This window comes from Falco punctatus (assembly GCF_963210335.1).
Source record: "Falco punctatus genome assembly, chromosome: 5".
Classification (NCBI taxonomy): Eukaryota; Metazoa; Chordata; class Aves; order Falconiformes; family Falconidae; genus Falco; species Falco punctatus.
In genome coordinates, this window is record NC_137584.1 from 29818407 (window position 1) to 29844217 (window position 25811).

The 25811-nt window shown below is 37.8% G+C and overlaps 1 protein-coding gene across 3 annotated transcripts in view; it reads right to left on the reverse strand.

Moving 5' to 3' along the window:
• The window catches only part of ROCK2 (Rho associated coiled-coil containing protein kinase 2), a 123186-nt gene that overhangs the window by 60142 nt on the left and 37233 nt on the right, over window positions 1-25811 (reverse strand). For all 3 annotated transcript variants that reach the window (XM_080390643.1, XM_080390642.1, XM_080390644.1), the window contains exon 2: window positions 6552-6633. In XM_080390643.1, coding sequence (XP_080246769.1) covers window positions 6552-6633 — 82 coding nt within the window. The remainder of the gene's footprint in view (window positions 1-6551; window positions 6634-25811) is intronic.

Consider the following 25811-nt stretch of genomic DNA (forward strand, 5'->3'; position numbering starts at 1 on the left):
ATACATGCTGAAAGTAAGAGCAGGGTGTAGTTTTACATAGCTCCATTATTGGTCAGGAACTCACAGGAATACTTCTGTGTTCGAAATACAATACCGAAATTATAAACAATGTTAATATAGCTCCAGTGAAACTGTTTAAGCATTAAACATTGCAGTTAAGCAATGAAAAACCCAACAATATGTGAAGTAAGCAAATGAGATACCAACTGAGAGGAGTTACCAGTTTTATCATCCCTGTGAAATGCTGAGGATAGAGAAATCCTACTTGCTCTAGTAAAAGATTAATAGAAGAGAGAATAGACTATTTCTGCTGGAAGGGCCCTACAACAATTACCTGGTGTTAACTGCCTGACCAATTCAGGGCTGACCAAAAGTTAAAGCAAGTTATTAAGGGCATTGTCCAAATGCCTCTTAAACACTGACAAGCTTGGAGCATTGACCGCTTCTCTAGGAAGCCCATTCCAGTATTGGACCACCCTCTTGGTAAAGAATGCTTCTTAATATCCAGTCTAAACCTCCCCTGGTGCAGTTTTGAACCATTCCACATGTCCTCTCACTGGATTTCAGGGAAAAGAGATCAGCACCTCCCTCTCCACTTCCCCACCTCAGGAAGCTGTAGAGAGCCATGATGTCACCCCTCCTAACTCCTTTAATTAACATTTAATAATCTCAGTTAAAAATAATAATCATCATCTAGCAATGCAGGTGTTGCGGAGCTATCAGTTATACAGATGGATTTTCTGTTTTGTCATAACATTTAGACAGATATGGAACAAATAATCAAAGCATTGGAACTAACCTGAATCAAAAAACAGGCTGCAAGGTGGCAAGCTCAGAGAAACCCTTAAGCAATGCCGTAATTGCAACATGGTGGATCATACGGTTTAGTTCATGTATCACATAACAAACTAATTCAAGGTGCAGGAGACCTTTCCACACTACCCTTTTAGCAGAGGACTGAATTTTCACAAGGTTTCGCACAGATGAGTTTGTACATTTGTGGTATCTGCATGCACAGAAACCACAGACTGTATCTTACAGCCTCATAAATTTGCAACAGCACAAAGCCCAGCAGAAGGAAAATGTCAGATTTAAAGGAAGACAGTAGAGTGGATTTCCCAGCCCCAGAATATAATGGAATCTTATAAAAATATTGTGACATTTGAGTAAAAGTCCTAAAACGCAAGATGTTGTCACCTACGACTCAAGTTTCTTCTTTAACACGGGAAGGACCAGGAATGCTGGATAGCAAGTATTTAAAGACAGTTTTTGATTTACTGCTTGAAAATGGCACTACAACCTTTAAACAAATGAAGCTTCACTTTCTGAAAGGGCAGAGTGTTTGGATCAGTCACTGACAGCTGGCAGCAAGAATGTGGCTGAAGGTTACAAGTGCTTGTGAAAATGGAATAAATACCTGAATAGAAAAGTGGGGTGCAGAAAACCAAGCTTTTCTGCTCTTTAAGGGGAAAAAAAAAATGTTCACAACCAGATTATTTTCTTAAAAGTTAAAAGGGAAGTGTATTAGGCAGTTCTGGGGTGTGTATAAACAAGGAATAAAAATGCAAAGGAGTGCAATTTTATCCCCACAGACCAGACACAGTCAGTCAATGAGTGCTGCTATGGAGTACATTAAGTCAAAAGTTGCTGCCCTAGGCAAAAGTCTAGCCAGGAGTTAAAATGAAGTACGGCCAGGAAGTGCTGCAATTCCACACCCGCCCAAAACCAAACAAAAAGCACAACAGAAAGGCTGAAGTAATTAGGGGTGCATACGTAATATCTGGTCAAAGGTGTCTGAGGAACAAGAAACTGGAGACTTTGCAGGAGCAGCAGAAACTAGAAGGCATAGCTTCGGACAGGCTAGCGTTTCCCCCTCCAGAGGGAAGAAAGGGGGACACAAAGTATTTTGTCTTACATAGATGAAAGGAGCGCAAGATAGGAAAACAGAAAACAGCAGTCCTCTGACTTGCAGAGGAGACATACCTGACTTAATGAAACTAAGCCTGATGGCAGAACTGAAATGCTCTGCATCTACCAAGCACCCAAATGGAAAACTGGTTAATAACACTGACATATAACTTGTTTATATATCTAAGACATTCTGTCTTAAACACTGTGGCTCTAATTCATGGGAGCTTGGGAAAAGTTGCTTATTTGATACCTCTCCTATCACTACTCTTACCAGAACAGTATCATTTAAGAATGGAACTAGAGCCCAAACTGCCAAGGCAACTGCAAAGACCTAGGAAGGAGTAGCCTTGAGGAAGCCAAAAAGAAACCAGAGAGGCAATCAGCTCCTTAACTCAATGTAAGTTCTACAATGCACTAAACTTCTAAGATTCTTCTTGGCATCTGACATTTCATCTGTCACTGACAGTAAGTATAGAGCACAGAGAATTACAGTCATGATAGGCATTAATATCATACCAGATAACACATTTCTGTTGGTAACCATATGGCTGGCATATGATTCAGCAACTTCAAGCAACATAAGAAAATTTAAGGGAAGGAACCAGAACTGTTACTTCTGCAAGAAGTTAATCTTAACAGACAAATCTTCTAAGCAAGCAGTGTCTGCTTGAAGAGGATAATGGCAAGAGCAACTTTCCAGGAAGTTTACTCAGGGGATTAGCAAAGCTGCTGCACAAGTAACACACCTGCACTTAAAGTTCCTTCTACTGTAAATACAACCACTACCATTACACTCCAGAAGTTTGCCAACCTCCACAATATAAGCAAATCATTTTAATAATAGAGGTTTCCGATTTTTTAGTGATGCTAGGTAATGCATAGGAAGTCACTGATCCATTTTGGGAGCTGAGGCTTATGGATTATACCAGGCCTGTTGATGGCACCACTTCCTGTGCTACTGTTTGGACTTAATCAAAATCCATTCTTCAGGCCCTTCTATTTCTGATTATAAGATTATGAATTATTAAATATTTTAAACTGTTGCTTAATTATTTAACTTTCTGCTCCCAGAAGTTAAAGCAGCTAACAGGCTACATAATACCTGCATGGAGACCACCAAAAAGGCACAATCCACTAAGACATGATCCAACACTTGGCAAGTCTCAGATGACAGAAAAAGTGACTTGGAAGAATTTATTCAACCCTGTTGTCATAGCCTAGATGACAGAGGAGGAAAAGAAGAGACCAGAAAGATTTGTTACACTAAACCCATGCTGGAAAGCTCAAGCTTCTTTTCTAAAATAAGCAAGCTAGTTTTTGCTCTCAGAGGACCATGAGATTCCTCTTATTGTTTTAGGAATTGAGTATTACATTATGCTTTCCTGCACTATGAATACTCCAAAAAAAGCAACAAATTAACCAGAAACCTAACAGTTTAATAGGGAATAGTTGTATTATTAAGAGGCACCTAAGTATCTCATATAATAAATACATGCTCTACTTTGGTTCAGTGCCTTAGAGGAAGTGGTAAGAAATCAGAATAGTCAGGAAAAGCAGGCAATGAAAGTGTTTCTTGCATATTAAACATGTGAAGAGGCTGCTTCTGCAAAGTGGTCACAGAAACAGGATATACTGAACTTCTATAGTATGGGCAATTAATAAATTGTAGCTTTGTAAAATAAGTTAAAACATTTTGAGTTTCAGCTTGAAACTATGAGCTGAGCTGAAAATCAACTAATGTTTCAGCTGAGATTCAAATGACTTCATTTTTAAATTAAAATAAGCTATTAATAAAACATTAACCTGATTAGCAATGACTGCAGCAGGTCTGGAGTAGGGTATATTGAAACCCCTGGGAATATGGTAGACAAAAAAATTTCCTTCTGAAAGTGTTACTGTGGAAGAATTAAGTGATTAAATTGACTAAGCGTGATGATTATTGCAGTGTTCTCCACAATTTTTGAAGATTTGTGTAATATGGATTAAAACAATCATAAGCAACAACTCCGCCTCAGCTGTTTCACTTCTCACTACAGACTGCAAACTCACAAGATGGCCCCACCACCTCTCCGCAGTTGCCTCAGGAAACCTTGAGGAAGGATGCAGGCTCCACGTCCCTGGCACAGACAGCTCGCCAGAGTCTGTCAGAACCTTTTGACAATAATTCCCAGCTAGGCATTTGCTACAGCTCTTCAGATGCTGAGAAAAATCAGAAGAGACAAGAACTCACTGTTCCCTAACCTAAGAGCAACAACTTCGCGTTCCATAAATTCTTAATACGATTCCCAACTCTTCTTTCAAGTCCAAGGTAGCAAGAGGCTTCAGCAAGCACATGTATGCTCTTCCTTTCCACTGATCCTTGCTACCCTCAGAACAGTTTCCAAAAAGATATGAGCTATGGGTTCAGCAACTTTAAGTTACATAAAATGGTAATGCCACTAAGAGCTCAGTTCTCCTGTTTTTTTTTTTCCTGCACCTGAGCAGCTCCTTATGTGCTAGCACAAGTATCAGTGAAGTGAAATGAAAATCATAAGCGGGTCTTTGCTCTTCTTGTGCCTGACTAGTTTCAACAAAAAAAAAAAAAAAAAAAAAAAAAACAACCACCCAGCTCTTTGCATTAATTCTGCTCAGTTCCCCAGTCAGGTTCGTAACAAACCACACAAACATCTGTGTTGGAAAGGCCTCTGAAACACATTGGTGTGCCAGGACTGATTCTTTCAGTTGCAATGCCAAAATATTACCAGCCTCAAATATTTACTCATTTCAGAAATTTTTGTTTTTAAAATAGTGTAAATCACAGAAGATATGCAGCACTATTTTTCATTCTATCTCAGGCAGTACGGAAACAGGACAGAAGTTACATGGGTGATTCCTAAGAGAGATGTACAGCATCACAATACGTAGCCAAAATAGTTAGCTCTTACATGCTTTTCTTAAAGTTCAACAGGTAATGATGAAATGCACCACTGAAAACTCTTAATTATCTACTGTGAATTTTTTTGTAACACATTTCAGAATTTTCTTTAACTAGTATCAAGCTATTTCAACTGTAAACTGATGGTCAATTTTAAAAAAGCAGTAAAAAAATTGTGAATGAAAGTCTGTTTGGGTTTCTGCCATTGCTGGTAGCCTGCAGGCCACATCAGATGCTCGATAATATTTACTATGACAACAGAAGAGAATCTAGAGTAGGAGAAGGACCAAACCTTCAGAAAAGAGAAGACAAACAGCAAGAATGCTCAGGGGCTGCAGAAAAAAGAAAAACAAAAAACAAACCACCCAACACAAAAACCTGTTGCCAAAGTTAAATTCTTATAGTTGCTACTTTCAACAGGCAGAAGATACTGATCTTCTGATTAGAAGAAGGTTTCTAATTTTGTCCTACTGCAAAAATAGTATTGTAATGTAAAGACAAATCTGAACAGCTCATAAAAGTTACTGTAGTTTACACCATTTTCATATTTACTGTAGATAGGGCTTTGCCCCTCACATCACACACACAATGCACAGTTGCAGGCAACAAAATTAAAATGCTGTTCCTGATCCTTTCTTTCATAAATATTTGCTTGAATTTCTTTGAACTCAAACTGAGAAAAATCCCAAGGCATTCCTCTCCTTCCTAGTCTGCTGTTTCTTGCTCATATTGTTTCCAGTGACTTCTCCAAAAGAGACTTTACTGGTGACTATAAAGCTGTATGTCTAGCTACAGGGCTCTGCTAAACCTCATGGAAAAGCACTGAATATAAAACACAAAAACTCACCAAAATGACTACACCAGCCACCATTTAACTGAGGAGCATGAGTGGATATTCAAAGGAGTCACAGAACAACACAGAGGGCAGACACACATAGCTCTTACCAGTAAAGAATCAAAAGAGGAGCTGCTGATAAGACTACATCTGTAGTAACCTCAAGATATGAAATAGAAAAGGTGGTGGTTTTGTTTTTAAAAAAAGTATCTCAAAATTAGCTCACTACAAAACATAGCTGTTACAAGAAGACTTACTCACTGCAACTTACATTTTAAAGCAAATAATCCACTATTTACAAGAAAAACCGTATTGTTTACATACATAGCTAGAAAACACTTAAAAAAGACAATATACAGCTACTCTGAGGTAACAACAGTCTTCAATTTTTACATGCTCAGTAAACTCCAAGATTCTGTCTACAATTACTTTGGGGAGAATCACAAACATTTACAGAAAGGTTCAAAAATGCTCCAACAGACTTCAAGGTACAATAATTTAGTTTTAAAAATCAACAGAAAGCTTCTTTGTTAGGTTAAATAAGACTGTATATACAATTTTGACATTCTGAGTAATTAATTCTTAACGAATAATAACTGGGATATGCTTTGCAAGTTATGTTGCTGCATGTACTTAAGAAAAATATAACTTTAAAGGATTTTTCCAATTGTAGTTGGAAAAAATACAATCTACAGCTGGTATTTTCCAACGTATTTTCAGACTCCCCAAAATGAAACTTCTCTGTAATACATGGTCCTCCAAAACCTTCTGAATATAGAAGCTCAGAGTTATAAAAATTAGTAAAATGAAAATCAGCAACACATTTCTGGCCACTTAGCTTCCTAGGACTGAGATCACAACATCATTGTTTAAGGGCCACTTGCAACTTACATCTATTTAAGAAATTATCGATGTTCTTGTTCTTCCTCAGCGCTGGATAATCCAGATCAAGGACCAAAGAATTCAAGCCATCCTGGGGAGGGGGGGAAAAAAAAAAGTTAATTGAGTTCTAAGTATTAATAAATTTATTAAAACTACTACACTGAGACTGATTGTGTATTATTCAAGTATGCATTACGTTCCTAGTAGGCAAATCAAACAATCTCTGAAGTATGGTTATACATCACCAAAGGAGCTAACACACACTGACTGGCTCTAAGCTGGTCTATGAAGAGTACAGATACATTACCACTGACTAGTGGCACTGAGACTTAAACTGTAGTAGTGGTTTTAATCTTAACCAGTAAGTAATCTTACTCATTGAACACTGATTTAAGATACCCAGTTCAGTCAATCTGGGTTTATTATTTCCATTACATTTTTCCTGCATATTGAAAAACTTTGTTTGTATTATCCACTTTATTGCTTTGACCACAGTCTCTTTACCTTCTCATTCTGGATATTCAAAAAACTGCACATTTTTCTTCTTGTAAGAAAGACATAACCTAACTTAAGACAACAATTTACTACATAATTGAAGCTCACAAGGCTAGATTACTTTTTTTAAGTGACTCAACAGAAGACAAGCCAGAACTCTACATGTCGCTCTGCTACCAATTCTCAATGCCTCCACAGAAAACAACTGAAACCTCTTAAAATGGCAAGGGATGAGATCAACAAAATCTAAACTAAAAATTGTATTTGAAACACCTCTTAGAAGACTTAACTCAATTCCACTTTTCAGCAACCTAGAAAGACTTAAAAAAATTACTCTTCAAAACACAAAGCCCTTTCCAGTTAACACCGGGACAAATAAAAACAAAAATTAGTTTCAGAAAGTAAGAAGAGGGTCTATTCATATTCAGCATCTCCAGTGTTCTTCCTGAACTTTGTTCATTGCTCTAAGAACAAAATCCTAAGACTGTTTCTTCAGGTTTTTGAGCCTTGACAGGACATCATAGCGATTCAATTCGGAGACCACATCACTTTCATTAACAGGCAGGCAACAGAACTAGACAGCTTTTCAGTCTTCTCCATAACTGAGGCTATAGCTAACAACCTGTTGATTTTATATTGTTTTTCTTAGTGTATCTGGGAAGGGATCATTTGTTGTAAACATCACTAAAATTATACTCATTCTAATAATGTATCACCTGGATAGACTTAAAGGCAAGGCTCAAGATTACAAAATACATTTTGAATGCCAGACTGTCCTAAATATGCACATGCATAAATAAGACCAGGGGTCCTCAAACTACGGCCCACAGGCCAGATATGGCCCCCCAGGGCCCTCAATCTGGCCCCCGGTATTTACAGACCCCCCCGCCAGGGGTTAGGGGGGAAACCAAGCAGCCGCAGATGACTGCCTGCCACTGCATCCGCGCGCCAGCCCCCTGGTTAAAAAGTTTGAGGACCTCTGAATAAGACTATCTCATCTGTGGAGGTGTCACTACTCACCACAAAAAACCTTAATGATTAAGCACGCTTTCAAAATAAGGAGATTAAATTGTGATTAACTTATTTATTTTAACCTCCTAACAAATGAAAATGTCTTAGGAAGTGTCATAGACAAGCTGACAAAATACGGCTTAGAAAAATGAAGTGCATTAAAAACTGGCTGAAAGATCAGGCCCAGAAGATTGTGATCAGGGGCACAAAAGTGCAGTTGAAGGCCAGTCACTAGTAGCACACCCCAGCATTCAGCACCGGGGCTATTTCACATCTTCAGTACTCTCTTTACACTTGCTGCACCCTGAGGGCAATACAAAACCAGGGGGAGTGGTTGATCCACTAGAGGATCATGTTGCCATTCAAATGGACCTCGAAAGGCTGGAGAACTGGACAGAGGAGAATATTACAAAGTTCAACAAGGAGAAATGCCAAGATCTGCATCTGTGGAGGAATAACTCTAGGCACCAGGTACAGGCTGGGGCCTGACAAGCTGGCAAGCAGCTTTGCAAAGAATGACCTGAGGGTCCTGGTGGACAACAAGCTGACCATGACCCACCAATGCACCCTCGCAGGGTAAAAAGACCAACATTTGGGCTGCATTAGGGAAAGCATTGTCCACAGGTAAATGTAGGTGATTCTGCTCTACTCAGCACTGGTGAAGCCACACCTGGAGCACAGTATCCACTCCTGGGCTCCTCAAACAAAGCCAGGGACTTACTAGAGTGAGTCCAGTAAAGGGCCATGAAGATTAAGGTACTAAAGCATTTCTTGTAAGAAGAAAGGCTTGGATAGCTGGGACACTTCAGCCTGGAGAAGACTCCAGGCAGAGGATCTCATCAATGTGTGTAAGTATCTGATGAGATGGAGTGAAGAAAAGGTAGTGCTCACTGACAGGACAAGAGACAATGGGCACAAGGTAAACCACATGAAATTCTATCTGAACACAACGCTTATTTTCCTGCAAGTGTGGTCAACCACTGGAACAAGTTTCCCAGAGAGGTTGTGGTATCTCCATCAACGGAAATACTCAAAACCAGACTGGACATGACCCTGAGCAACCTACTCCAGCTGACCCTGCATCAAGCAGGGATGTTGGACTAGATCTCAAGAGGACTTTGCCAACCTCAAGCATTTTGTGATGTAATACAGTATTTCCAATGCTACACAGAGAAAACGTGGAATTTTACTCTTGAATCTGTGTAACATGAACTGTGTCTTACACATCGCTGTTTAGAATTTCCTTACAAAAAGAAACATAAAACTGTTAATGAGCAAAAAGGGAAGCCAGTGAAGAAGACACAGTATCAATCTTAGTTACATTAAGAACAATATTTATAGGCATTATTTCAGCCTTGACTGCAACTGTTCCTGCAAGACCCATTATAGATAAAGGACTGATGGATGAGAACGTCATACTCGTCTTTCTGAGGGACAGATGACTTACTACCTGTTCTTAAATTTGATGACGTTTTTACAAAAGAGACAATAAAACCAAATCAAAGTAACAAAGCTGTTAAATACTTATGGATTAGTCACTGCATGAATTGCATGGGAACTGCACAACAACCTGGACAAATCCAACAAAGTACTGCCTTGAGGTGACTTCCTGCAAAATAATGTGACAGAATCTGTAATACCAAACTCTTTATTTAGCAAAAAGTAAAAAAAAAAAAAGGATATCTCATTCTATAGAATACAGATCTTTACCTTGTAACATGTAGAAAAGGACCGTACTGAATGTTCTGATGGAGAACAGCTGGGCCAACTTTTATATTTTACCTAGCACAGTGAAGTCTCAGTTCCAGTTAGCTGGTAGTCTACACACAATGCCTAACTTTTAACATCAACTACGACTTGAAGGCATGCTTTCATTAACATATTTGCAATATAACTGCATTAATATATTACTGTAGTTTACAGTATCAGTTTACAGCATCAAACTAAAAGTTTTTTCTATTCTTTAGAATTCCTTTATGCAATTAAGAGTTTCACAATTGGTCCTGAACATATTTTTTCTGATGAATTACACTTCTCATTTCTAGTGCACAGTCTCAAACATAAAAACTAGTTTTCTAGATCTCTGAGCACCTTCTTAATCTATTTTGCTCTTCACAGCCTAACACCTTTTTTGTCACTCATTTTACATTCATCTTTAATCACTACTGAAACAATACTTTAACCATCACTGACAGCTGGGTAGACATTTTAAGAGAGGTGTAAAAGCAGTCTCTGCTAACACAAATCAATAAGGCATATTTTGTTCTTCATATTTGGGGGTGAGGGGGGGGAAGGAGCAAGGTCACCTAATATTTTAATGCTTTTTATACAAAGATATTTCAGAGGTTGACCAAGCAAAATATTTATAGTGTTTTCTTCTACCCTGTGCACAAAGTCAGGGAACAGAATGAAGTTACTATCCCCAAGAGACATTTTAGGAAAGTTTGATTAGAGGTCCAGAACAACCATAACTTCCAATTTAAATGGAGCTGTATATTATCGTTTCAGGTGTCACTGTTTTTTCTCCTGTGTCATTCTGATTCCACAGCCTTTTTGTGGTCTATAAAAACAGAACCATTTTTGCAGCTGATTTTTTAATAGGTCTTTCAGCCTCCTTTTCATGGACTTCTGGTAACAATTTTCACAAGTAGCTATTAATGAACAGAAATTTCAGAACAGCACAACCACCTATCTTAACTATTTGGAAGTGTCCTAACTCTTGAGGACAGTCAGCTACAGCTGGCATCAAAGGGAAGTGATTAGTATCAGCATCATGAGGAACAGAAAGAGCGTCTTTTTTTTTTATCCCTATGAACAAACTTCATTATCATACTCTTCTGAAGACAGGATTTTAAGCTCTTGAACATAATTTTAAGGTAAGGGATTTCGAGTTCATATCAACGTGTAGTTTATGAAAGACTTGTCTTGCACATTAGCACTTCGTCAAAAGGTGTTTCCTTAAAGCTTAAATTTTCATTTAAAAAACATGGTTTACATGACAAAAATTACACTGCAATTAAGAAGCTGGGTCAAAAGATTACACAGTAAAACAGACTGTTCAGACTGAAGAGAAGTAATCCAGGAAATGACATCTCCTCTGTCTAGGCCTCACAGATAAAGTCACTTCAACCAGGAAATATGTTATTAAAGGGATTTCACTGTTCGCTTCCTCTTTCTGCTATTACAGAAGGCTCAGAAACTAACAGGCCAAAAATAGCAGCTTCCAAACAAATGCACTGTTGGCAAAGACAGCTCTGCTCCCATCAAAAGCCTTTCGCTCATGGCAAACAGGCTAAAATGATCTCCACAGACTGTTTTCCAAGAGAAAAGTCCAAACTTCCTATTTTTGCAACATCCTCCTACACCAGAGGAATGGTTCCTGGCCACTCTGTCAGCAGCCACCACCTCTAGGGACAACATGGAGCCTGGCTTTCCCAGCAAGCAGCTTGCAACTGTTACAGACATCAATGAACTGAAGAAAAAACAGGCAAGAAAAGTTCAGGAGATACAGGAACAAAATGTTCATGTTTTTCTCTGACAAAAGGCGCAGTAATAAGGAAAAATAATGGTAGCTTCTAAATAACAAACTCAATTCCAGCAATCCCACTGAAGCCCTCACCAAATTATACCATGCTGTGCTGATAAAATTTCTGAAACTGAAATACCTATTTGAACCTGTCCAACATTGATATAGACAGGTAAATTCCACAGAGTGTTACAACAGCTTTCGCTTCTTCGATTTATTCCTCAATTTCATCATGAGAAAAAAAAGTAAAACTCAAGCCCAGAAATAAGATGACTGAACAGAAGAGGGATCAGTTCTTTCAGGATATAATTCATAATCCTGCAATAACCGGAAAACCGAAGAAGACTAACCTAGTGAAAGATGTCCCTGCCCACAGCAGAGGGGTTGGACTAGACAATCTTTAAAGGTCCTTTCCAACCCAAACCCATGTGATTCTATGAAAACTTCACTGAACATGTTAGTTAAAATACGTTAGAAAACCAAAACACTATTCTTTTCCCCCTTCCAAGTCCTCAAATCAAATCTAATAAAATATGCTGCAGCAGAAAGGATAGAAAAAGTCTGTAACTTCCGATTACTTTTCTCTAACTTGGCCTACATGCTTTTTAAGGCCAAACTTCCTAAATCTGTGCACACAGGAATTGTCCACCTAATGACTCTTCACCAGGATTAAACCCCCACTATATTCTTCCGTATGCCAAATGGACCCTTAAATCATTCTGGTCTTTCCTGTGCGATTACTTCTTTCCATATCATAGAATCTACCTTTGGATACAACGATAACAGCTCTGTAGGAGCATATAATATGAAAAACAACTGAAAGGTCATATGCAAGGCAAATACACCATTTTCCCAAGCTTATCCTACTCAGTGATGATTAGGATATGTTGCAATTCATTTTTCTCTTTCTTAAGCATAACTAGTATGTGAAGGAATAATTCAGGGCACGATAATGCAGCCAACATTTACTACTGGGAGGTCTTGCTATTCTAAAAGTTCTTTAAGAGTTCTACATTAACAGATTTAAGTTTTAACAGTATTGAGTATGTACAGATTAGAAACCTGAAAGTGGCTGCTGTCCTCAAATAAGTATGTAAATACTTTATAACAGGTTTTACTTACAATCTGATTCCTGTATATGAAGGTAAACAAACACTGAAATTATTTAAATGACTGAAATGGTTTTAATGTTGCCTGCTGTTGAATAATGCAAATTTTTCTTCATTGTACCAGCACTACTCCCCAAGGACCATCATTTCATGCGCAACATCCTACACGCATATTTTAATGATTTATACAATTTACCTTGTTATTTGAAAGGCACAGTGTCAAACTGTTCCACTGGAATGACAGGATGATAATAGACCAAAAATAACTTCATCCTTAAATACTAACAAAAAGAATAATCACAAAATTGTTAAGGAAGGAACAACAGTGTGGAACAGCAAAAGCATGTAAATAAAGATCAGAAAGACAAAGGTATATAATGCGTTGTAGTTTACAAGGAACAAGTGGAAATAATGGAAGATACTTTATATAAGAATGATTAAATAAAACTCCATCAGGAGTTAAGAAAGGCAAAGAATGCACAGAAGGCTTAAGTTTTCCATGCTTTCTTAAACTGTGGTTTGTTATTGTTACATATCTGGACACATTTACAAGGGATAAGAACGGGAAAAAATCCTAAAGAAAATCACTATACATGAAGAAATGTGCTGAGGACAGCAAGATCAACCCAAATTCACTCTAAAATATTTAAGGAGACTGTCTTAATCAAGCTACTTTGAAAACTCAGCAGAACAGGACTGAAAAGGGCAAATCAAAGCACTACTGCTAAACGGGCGCGGGGCTTCCCAAACTACAGATCAGAATACTTGGGGAGAGGGAGTTAGAATAAGAAATTAATTAATCTGTAAACACCTCGAAGTTCTTATACGTTAACATAAGATCCAGGGTTTAAGTGTTCCTCTAAGAATAAAATTGTGTCATGATATTCCATCAGAATATATATATATATATCATCAATAAAACGAAACATCTTAACATCGGAATAACAGACAAGACTCATCTTTCTCACTAGCAAAATAAAAAAAATACATAGAGAAAACGTCCAAAAGGTAATTATCAGGAGTTTGGTAATTATCAGGATTTGCAAAAGTGTGTCAAAAAGAAATTCCCCTGGGTTTGTCCTGTTCCAGTTCTACAGAATATTTTCATTACTACAATAAAGCAACAGAATACGAAACTAATCTATTAAGAGCAAATAAAAATCAGCAAACAACGCCAAGCCCAGAGTTCTGAGCACATGCTGTTTATCACATTTAAAATTATCTCAAAATGAAGCAAAAAAGTCTGGAAAAAATAGTCAGATCCAATTCAAAGGATAAGCACAAAAAGAGCAGAAAAATCCCCACCAACATACGCTTTTGAAAGAAATTAAATGAACAGAACATGAAAATGCAAATAATAAATAAGCAGGAAGATAACAGAAAAACACACAGGGTATTATAGCAGACTAGAAATCCAGTCTAGGATGCATAAACAGGAGGTACATTGTATAAGACCTCACAGAGAACTAAGATTCTTTTGTAAATACAGATCAGAAATAATTTGCTGGTATTGTTACAGCCCAATTCAGAACATGGCATCCAGCTTTGTGAATCCCTATACCAAGGATTGCAAAAGATAAGATGGAAAAGAACTGAAGGGAAGTTAACAAGAGCAAGGAAGTGATAAGTAATATGTGTTTGGGAAGACTGTGGAGACCAAAGACTTCAGCCTTAAAAAAGGTTTGCCTAAGAGAAGACAGGACAACTCCTTTCAGAACATAAAAAACTGTTAAAAGCAATGACGATTATGACAATGGACATTTCCGCACATCCCCAGAAACAGCATAAAAAATTAGCTCAATTAGGAGTGAAGATTTAGGTTACAGATTAGGAAAAAAATTCTCGATAGCACTAGTGAAGAACTGATGTAATATACCTACCCAATGAAGCTCAGAAATTGCCTTCACAAGAGATTCACAAGTAAGAGAAATATTTATTATAATAGATCCAGCTGTGGAACCTACCTCTGTGAAAAGGACTTTACCAATGATCCTTCCAAGCCTACATAGAAATTCTTACTAAGTTAGTTGAAGAAACACGCAAACCCAGTAAATTAACGCAAAGAGAGAGGACTAAGAAAGAGGAGTAAGTCAGCAGCTGTGAATATACAACTTGATCTCTAAAATATTGCTCACTTAAAAAAAAACCAATGTAGTAACACTTAACCATTACAAAAATGCATATATTCTTCTCTAAATCAGTTATTTTATTTTCTCTGTAAGACAATAAAACTGGTCTTTTATGTCTTGCTGCTTATCACTGTAGCCATGGAAAATTCAATAGCTCAGCATCATGTGCTTTCATCTGAAGTCACTGTGCATTTCCAGTTCTTTAGTTACCTTTGATATTTGAATTCGTACTGCTTTCAAAAAATCAATGTGCACCAAAGCTCAGAATTGCAAACCCGTTAAAATAACACTAGAGATAATTTACTATTCATTGGAAATCTCCAAGGCCTTTAATAGCAAGTTTAGCTTCTTAAAAAAGAGAGCAAAAGCATTCTGGTAATTTTGACTTTACTGTCCCGCAGCAAGCCACTTCTGCATCAGTTCAGATGAAGATTTCTCAAGCAATCAAGCAGAATAGTACAAGCACTAGACCTGCAAAAAGACGAAATGCACAGAAAACAAACCCATGCCTGCAACTGTTTCTCTGATATCCTGAAAAAGTGGAATTACCTACTGTTTCATAAGCATCCAAATGCAAAATAAAGCTTATTCCTTTCTCTTTTCCTAATCAGGGCTTTCAAAGACTACAGGTGCAGGAATCAGAGGTAATGCCAGCAAAACAGACAAAAGGCTATGGAGCTCATCTACAGTTGAGGTGGGAAACAGATGTACAGTCTATTCTTAAAATCATGTTTTGACCACAAGGCCATCCTTGGTTCATACTAAATGAAGAATGCTGCTTCTCCATCATGAAAATTATCCTATTTATCTTTTTGTACCCTCAAACAGTTCAGTCCGTGAAGTTAGTTTCAGCAACTAGTCATTGTACGTTATACCATCAAAATAATTTACCCTGCGATTACACTGTAAGCTTATTTTTTATATATATACATTTCTTATATATTCCTTCATATAATGCAAATAGCTGCAGTATATTTTATGTATTTTTACTAATTTGCTTAGGAGTCTTGGATAAATAAGATGCAAGAACATAACCTAACAACTAAAAAAGATACTTATGAGAGTAAATAATAAAAATTTTATCAGTCCGTTTTACAGTAACTGGAATTGCAAACAACAAGGCTTGAAAGGAAAATCAAGGTCCTCCTCACCTAGCTTCCTCTTCCCCTAAATGCATGATTGACTAGAAGTAATAAAAGGACTTGTTTTTTTCCTAATCACTGATTCAGAACAAATTATTACAAAATTTCCCTTTACTAAAAATATCAGCAACTGTTTCAAATCACTCTTTAGAACATTTCTAAATATAAGCAACCACCTGCTTATCATGCTATCTCCTGCCTCACTTCAGCTTTTATGTCAGCAGTATATTCTAACCAGCTGCACCATACATTTATTAAAATATAAGTGCTGTATTCCACCATGATTCCATGAGCCCAGACTTCCAGTTAAAGTCATAGATAAAACTGAAGCATTCAAAATCACATCTGCTTTGGACTTTGGAGTACAGAATTTGTATGCAGTATGGAGAAACACAGAACACTTAACTGCTGCAGATGGATTATTTTTTGTTAAGGTCAAGATATCAAGACTAATCCAACAGGCATCAGGATGCACTGATCCATACGCTATCAGAAAAATGCACTGTTTCTACTTCAGGGGAGAAACAACTCAAGTCAAATAGAAATAGTCACAACAGAGAGAAGTCCTACCATTGAGCTGCTGTTAGCATATTAACACATGGACAAGTTTTGTGGATGATTTCTGGAAATGTCAGCAGTTGCAAAAATGATTGTTGGAAGAAAGGGAGCTTTGCAGGTAAGAGACAGTAGAAAAGATTAAATAGACATGCAAAAAAACCCAAAAGGGGTAAAAATGGATTTTAAATAACGATGAGTCAAAAAGACCATGTTCAATCTTAAACTACTTTTGGTCTATTGTCTAGTTATATGGATAAAACAATTATTTTAAGATTATCTTTGCATGAGTAGCTATCTAATAACACTGGAGGAGAAGGAATGGAATTTTAACAAAATTAATATGTGTATCTATTTATACCAATCACCAATATCAGAAACATATGGGACAAATAGTACCAACATCGGGAAAACAGGTTTTAATTTTTACAGTATTATATATGCATTGTTGATTGGTAAGGAGATTATTTTTTAATTTTTTTAAAAAAAGCTAAGGACTTAGCCCTAAAAAATGGCCTTCTCACAGAAATGGATTTGACAATAAAGGAAATTAAATAAACTACAATGGTTATTAATAATTACTAAATATACAGTATTTTCTTGACATGAGAGCCTTATTTTTAACTCCAACTAACATTCTTGAAAGTAGTTAATACCTGTTCACAATCTTGGTTAATACAGATCCTATTATTGATAAAAAGGGAATACAACTTGGAAATAAAACCTAGTGTTTATGGAATACGTTTGAAGAAATGCTTTTTAGGTTTTGGTTTTGTTTTGGTTTGGTATTTTTAGTAGAACAGTGTGTTCATATAGTGTATTTCCCATTTCATGGAAATATTAGATTCATTTGGAGTTTCAAATAAACACATTGCAATACAGTGTTTGACAGTCCAGCAAACACCCTAGAATCAAACTTCTCTGATGACACCAGACTGCAGTCAAATTCACTATTACTGTCTCTCAAACAGGTAATGCATCTTCCCATAAAATAAGCCTACATGTAAATATGTTAAAATATGTAAATATTAAAAATGTTTAAATATGTAAAACAACAGAAATAATTCCATCCTAATTCCTGTGTCAGGACTACCAATGCAACATTCTAGGTTTCAAAGCAGAACAGGAACTTTTCTGGTTGATTTCTGCTGAAACTCAGTACATATACTTCTAGGGACTGACTACAGTAATAATTCCATCACATATAAACCCCATGATGATGAGGTATTATCAAAGAATTGAGGTTTTCTCACCAACTTCAATAATAAAAAGGTATTTAAGAGGTCATTAGCCTCAGCCTCTAGGACTGGAAAGGAACATGCTGAATTTTCTGACAAATCCAACTGGAAGTGTTTAATCTCCCATGTCTTTCTGGGTGACTGAGACAGTAAGATTGTCTTTGTCATCTGAAATAATTTGGAGAAACTTCTCATTTCTGACATATATGCCAAAAAAGAAAAAGACAAAATAAATAGGAAAAACCTAAACCTCCCCACCTATCAGACCCACACAACTGGCTATGCAGAGACTGGATTCACACTGGGGACAGACATTAAGCAGCTGCTTCAAGCAATTGAACCTAGATGACCTCCTGAGGTCTTCAAAGCTGAATTTTTCTGTGATGCTACAGTTACCTTTGACCTACCTATACGCAGGTCAGCACCATTAAAATCAGCTTTTCTATCAGTGAGTCCAAAAAATGCTCGTCCAGTAGAAGATAAATTTCTTAAATAAGGAATTTCTTTACTATAAAAGTGTATGAAGTAAAGCAGTAGCAATGAAGAGTGGCTTACAGGAACTTCCTCTCTGCAGATTTTGAGAGATTGACTTCAGAAAGTCTGAGGAAACGAGTGCCTGTTGCGATCTGCTGCTGGAATTACTCATTTTTCAACCCACTAAGCAACAAGTTTGTTCTGTGCACAAATCTATAATAATTAGCTATTTCAGCTACAAGAATAGGCAGGGCTTTGAGATTGCAAACAATGGCTCTCCAAAGTTGCGGTAGGCTTTATTAAGATCTTTGGCCTTCTTTGAAGAGAAGTTGAATGCAAAGGGCCACAGAAGAGAGCAGAAAATTTAGTCTGAAGTCATAGAAGATTTAGTCATGGAAGAAATGTTACCTCGTTTAGTCACTAAAATCCACTTCAGGTAAGGTTTAAAAGACATCAAGGTAAGTGCAGAACCTTGCTTTAGAAGTTGCGAGCGGAAGAATTACAAAATTTATCATTTCTACCACAGTTGACCACAAAGTGGGGAAAATAACAGCTCTTGACTTCTGATCTGTTTATCTAGCCACAAATTCCAGTCAGTGGATGTTGTTATATGCTCTGCTTTATGAATCAATTTGCAGAAGCTTTTAATGCTAATTGCAAGTTATATCAGAAGGAACTGTTTTTAAAAATAAGCTAAATGTTACATAATACTAGACACCCAAGAAAAAACTCCAAACTACTGCAGCTCGAACAGACAAACCATAATCAAAAAATGCTTTTTGTGTTAATACACAGCACCTCAGTTTTGCTTCAGCGGGCAAAACCCACTACATTATCATTGTGAGATATTCAAATGCCATACAAGACCATAATAAAATAAGCATATTATGTCACTTCAGTTACTGTAAAACATCCTGTGACAAGCATAAGAGAGCAGCTAAATATCTGAGTGACTGTGATTAAACCATTTTCTCTGAAACTGGGAAGCATTTAGAATTACACTGCCCCTAGAAAACCAGAATATATACACATACATGCACATCCTCGCACAAAGACAGGTTCAAATCCTGGCAATGAAAGAGTATGAAGGGTAAGAAGGAAAGCTTCTATGAATAGGTCATCAACAAAAAAAAGTAAATGTGGGCACAGTTTCTCAGTGGGGTAGGAGACCTAGGGACAGAAGACAGACACGATGCCTTTTTTTGCTGCTGTCCTCTGGGACATACACAGCTCCATTCCAGGGACCTGCCAGAATCCATCTGAGGGGGGTGATGGGGCTAGTCAAAACCATTACCAGGCTGCTCTCTACCACCTCTGAAAGGTCAGGGCAACTGGGGGAAGATCCTGTTAAATGGAAAAGGGCAAGTGTCATGCCCATTTTCAACAAAAGCAACAAGGAGGATCTGCAGAACAAAAAGGCAGAATTCCAGTTCACTTCAGGTCCTTGGACACTGTTTTCAAATACATGAAGAAAAAGACAACAACAAACTGAACACAAGCAAATTGTGTCTAAGCAATCTCACTGTCTTCTATAATGAGATGACTGTTTCAGTGCCCAAGGAGAGAGCAGTGTATGTTGTTTATCTGGACTTCAGCAAGGTATTCAACATGGATTCCTATAGTAATCTTATAGGCCAATTGGGTAAGCGAATGATCAGTTGGGTGGAAAGCTGGCTGGACCATCATACTCAAAGAATCACTATGATCAGGGCTATCAAGTCCAACTTGGCAGCTGGTGACCACTGACATTCCCTATGGACTGATAATGGGACCAATATTGTTTAATGTTTTTACTAATGACCAGAAAGCTAGGACACAGCGCACCTTCAGCAGCTTTATGGACAACAACAACCACGGGCAGTAGCTGGTATGCTGGAGGGCAGAGTTGCTATACAGAGGGACCTGGAAATGCTGAGAAGATGGGCTAAGATAAGCCTCATGCAGTTCAAGGATACATGCAGACTCCCACATGTGGGATGGAATACCACCACACACCAGGAGAGGCTGGCACTTGCTGGCTAGACAGTGGCTTTGAAGAAACAGATCCAAGGGTCCTGGTGAACAAGACGCTGCCTGTGAATCAACAATAGGCCCTGTGGCAGAGGGACATGACAAGAGGCAACAGACACAAGTTGCTACTTGGTAAGTTGCAATTGGCTATAGGGAAGCTTTTTTGCTACCGTGGTCAAACACCGGAACAAGCTGCCCAGAAAGGATGTGGCATCTCTGTACTTGGAGATTTTCAAAACTTAATTCTGAAACATCATCTAATTGAACCTGCTTAAGAGTACGTCGGCAGCTTGGATCAGAAGACCTCCACAGGTCCCCTGCTTCCTAAATTACCCTATGATGGGTATTATGCAATTCTGAAAATAGCTTCAACCAGAGCTCAGTTACTCACAGGGTGCCATGTAAATCCCCAGAAATACCACAAATAATATGGCTAGACACTGCTGTTAGAAGACCTGACAGGATATTTTGTGAAACAGTATTTCGTCATGTATTGTGTTATCACAGTGTCATCGATCACGGACCGTGGCCTGTCTGTCAAAGATCATGACTTTGTTTATTGTAGATAAGAGATGCCTGATGGATAAACACAGATTGAAATGAGCAAAGACAACATCAGACAGTATCACAGGCAATCAGCTGGAACCTGGTCTCCCATGTACGTGGTGACTCAGACTCACTGGCTAGCTGGATCTCCATTAATAGAAAGATGGAAGGCAACTGAAGCTAGCGTGCAAGAGACTCAAAACAGAAGCAAAGGGTTTTTTTACATCATAGAGTTAAACTAGAACTTATTGCCATGGGATGTTTCTGCTGCCAAGAAGTTTACATTGGGCTGAAGGCTATTGAATTCAAGGGAGATAAAGCTGTCAAGAACTACAAGACAAAAGAACACCACATCTACCTTGCAGAGTCCCTGAGCTGTCTCATCTCCACAGGCTGGGAAAATGCAATGAAATAGGAAGAATCCTTTTGCACTCTGTCCCACACACTTCTGAGCTACTAGCTATTGCTGGAAACAGGGCAGTTAGGCAACACAAACTCCTGATTCAACCTGGTCATCCACTTTCATGTTATTAGTTTGGGCAACTGTCTCTTTATTCCTACACATGTTGCTTCAGTCCCTACAAGTAATTACAAGGAAGTTAAGACGGAGACTTTCTTTCAGCTTCAGTATTACATGCTCTGGACAACAGAGAACATCTGGTGTCAAACTCAAAAATACACAAGGAAAAAGAGAAAAGTTTCAACAGAGACTAAGAGAAACTATTCTGAAACTAGCAGTACACTGTATCTTGCCTCAAACATGAGAAAATAGAGGCTAGATTCAAAGGTCAGCACTAGCACCAGCCAAACCAAGCACACTGCTATAAAGCAGGCAATGAGCATGCAGAAAACATTTGAAAGGATTTAGTACCAGCCCTATGTGGAATAAACCAGCCCTATGTGGAATAAACCAAGTTTTCTAATCTTCACAAAACAGAGAATAAGAAAGCTATTTACCTTTTAGTGATGTTTTAAAGATATACTGCATCTACATTAAGCTAACTTGTAAATCTTGAGAGTGGCATTAAAACTACATACACACAGCTGTATTAGGGAAAAAAATTACAGCTTTGGATATAATATAATAAAGGTTGAGCACCCAATCTTACTTCACTTCCACATCACGATAATCCAGCATGGTGGCTGTGCAACACCGCTTTGTGTCTTCTTTCCCAGATGCAACTTCATCTCTTGCTCAGTGAAAACAAAACCAATGGAACTCAGTGTATAAATTTTTTCTCATGTAGTTTACAAACAACATTTTAGGAATATTCAGTGTTTTAGGAACTTGATTTTCATTACTCCACAGACAATGCAAAAACCACTCACACTGCAGTTGCTGAAATACCATGGCTGATTATCAATTTATAGCTGGTTAAACCTCATTCTAGTTAAAAAAGGCTATTTGTTGTGATAATACTCTAGATGGTAACTCTGAAAAAAAGTGGGACACTTGGTCTGGCATTTGCATAACGAGTTTCCAGAACATTTGTCTTCCCAATGTTCCAGCTGTAGGTGCAAATCAAACAGTTGGGTGTGCTTATGTATACAAGCTCTTTTTGTTTGCATTTCTGAAAAGGAATCATACCAAATTAGCAAAGAAAACTGTCGTCTTTTTAGAAGAGACTCAAATCATAATGCAGTTCCTTAGTCTTTCACTGCTAAGAGAGAAAATAGTTTCACGTTGTAGCAGTATTTTAAATGTTAGCTTTATCTTAAGATAGTCATGCTGTCTTAAAGACAGAATGACTATCTCACTTTCCAATTTAGCGTTAGTTGCACAATTTCACCAACCTAGGAAATGACTACTTTAAAATCCAATTCAAAAGAAGACTTATCTTGACTAACACAAGCAGTGCTGTGAAACTGTTCTAAAATTACAAGTATTAGAGTAAATATATTTTCTTCACAATAACGAAGATGTTCCTGAGCTACTGTACACTAGCTCTTCTGTTCATTACAAATGAAGTAAAATTAAAAGTTCATGCTGTACATATGCACATTCATGCTTTTAGCCACGAGATCTGTAATGTGATTTTCAGATGGACATAAAAGTTTTCAACCTCTCAAGAAAAAATCCCATCCAAACCCACTACGTTTTGAAGTACATGCATTTTTACCTTCTGTTACTCTTTAATGGAGTTCCTGGCCCCTAAGTTCCTGTACACAAATTAGAAAGATGAAAGTATGCGGGTGAGAGATAAAACGGATCCCCTTTTTACTTTCAAGTCCAAGAAAACGTTTTGATACTAATGCACAAACCTGGCATTATAAAAATGAAGTGTGTTGATTTTAATCACTTAAAGCAAATGTGCAATAACCCACAATGCAGCTTACTTTCTAACACTTATTTCCAAATTTTATATCACCCTGTACTACACACTATGCAATTCTATATTTAAGACATCTCCTCACTCAGAATGCCATCGCTCTCAGTGGAAATACTTTAGTTAGATACCAAAATAGAACTCCTAGAAGCAGTAATCCTTTATGCTGACTCATTTCTCTGAAAATATAACTTCGGTTCTTCGAAAGCATATACCTAACTTCCTTATGTGCTCAAATCACCCATGTTTAAGCATACTTTTCAGAAACACTAAATTACAGTTACTATTTTCACTACAATAGCAACTATTTGTGAGACTTCACTAATGTACAACTAATCCCTGCCATTCTGTCTGATCCTACAGTGGCTTAAAAACATCTGACTAATAAACTGACCATGGAGTGCTTGTTTGAAAAGTACATATAACTGTATTTGCCTACTAGCAGCAACATAGTACCCCTTCTACAAAGGACAGGTGAAGACGACAAATGGGATGCCTTTCTGATAGACTGCACACTCTGTGTAGGGTACAGGTGAAATAAAAAAAACCCAACTTCAGTGGTCCTATCTTCTGCGAAGACGACAGCCCTGATGTCAGAATCACAAATGCCCCAAGTTCCCAGAGAAAGGTACTTAACAACAATCCAATGAAGTCTTCCCCAGTGAAAATACCCAAAGCAGTGACTCAGTCCCCATGCAGATTGTATAGCTGTATTCTATGCCAATGACTATGTTTCAGAGTAACAGCAGCAGCAAATATTATGTCCAGCGTCCAGCACAGCCTTATTGCTGCTCTGCAAATGAAAAGGTAAACGATATCAACAGTTGTTACTTGCACTTCCCATTGTGACTTGAAACACAGGCAGACTCCTAGACAGACACTTCTGCCTGGAGTAGGTGCACAACCCCACAAGATTACTGATGCGCGTCCTTTCTCCTCCCTCTTACCAATTTTCACTCTACCAATGTCACAGCTCATATCTCATCCATGCTGCAAACTCAACACTCAGGTAAGCACCTAACTTATTTTGTTGGGAAACAAGATCAGATTAACCAAGATGCTGCATTTCCACCTCTTTATTAGTCAAAACCAGGAGAATGTAAAATCTAAATGAGGCAAATGGTCTCAAGATCATTGTGAGGTGCCATACATTATAATAAGCAAATGTTTACCAATATCATCCACTAGTGAGAAAACATCTACCTATGCAATGAAAGCAACTATAACAGCTTAGTAGCATCATTTTCTGTTACATCACCCGCTTATTCCCACTTTGGCATGAGATTCTACAGTTCAGGAGTTACACAACACTTAGAAACCTTGTACTTACTTGAAATCTCCTGTCTATAGTTGTACAACTGCATTTGTTAAAAGTATTAAGTGCTGTATATGTAAGTATTTATGAACTATCTTTCATAGTAATAAGAGCTCTTTCAAAGTAATAAGAGCTGGAATTCATTTTAAAGTTGGAAAAATCTTCATGAACCACCATCATTCAGAACTGTGCATTAAAGTTGACCCTCTTACTAAGTAATTCATCTGCTTATTGAATTTTTACAGATTTTCATTTGACTTAAAAACCTCAAAACAACTCAAAACAAGTTTGCAAAATATACTACATCCAAACACATGCTTAAAAGGGTTCAACTGCTTTACCGTTATTGAGCACTCCTAGCAAAACCAACACCAATTCTTATGTCCGTCAGCTGAGGCTGTGAAGAAGCCTATCTCGCAGCAGCAGCACTTGAGAAATAGCTGCCTGTTCCCCTGCAGCCATCCAGGGCTGTGCACTGCATGGTGCACTGCTGAGAGGCGAGCAGGAATCATGGCCACAGACAGGGGACAGTCACTCTGGTCCCATTTGTCCATGGTCAGGTGCACAGGCTTTATGTCCCTTTACGTATTCAGGAACAAGAACCAGAACTCCCCCCTGTACTAAGAAGCCTTCAGAGCTGCTTCCCTGCCAGTAATTTGCCAGCTCTTCCCTTCTACCTCATGGCAACACCTGTCTCTGAAAACTGCAAAGAGGAAGAAAAAAAGCCCATCCCTCCCACAGAGAAGTATTTTCAAAACTAGGAGACTGTTCTTCAGCTACACATGAAAGCCAACGCTGCCCTCTGAGCAGAAGCCTTATCCTTATTTCTGACATGAAATTCTATTCTAGCTGAATGAACACTACCCTTCTTTACCAGAACAGTTTACCAGCAATCAGGATTGTTTGCTAGGACATGCTGTTCTGCGTATCAATTTTACATTTACAGTTGCGCTATTCAATTAACAAGAACGCTCATGAAGATATTAACTCACTCCCTTTGTCCTGAAGAAATATTTTAATAATGAAGCCTCTTACTAGCACAATTTTAGATTTTTTTGTATTTAAAAAAGCCCTAGGAAAAAAATCTACCATGGGAAAATTAGCAATAAGTATGCAGAAATCATATTAAGACAACATTTCTACAAGTCTCCCAAGTTCTGAAGCTACCGGTAAATTTGCAATCCAATCTTACTTTGTAATATACATGGAAACCTAAAACTGTGCCTTGCTATATATCGATTCCTACCCGCTCAGTTGTTGCAATTAAGCCTATGTGCAAAGTTAACAGTATGATGCTTTAATCTTCTAAAATGTTTAGGAAATTATAACCATACTTTGCCTCATTTTAAAAATCTTCCACTCACTACAGGAAATAGTTGAACAAAAGCAGAA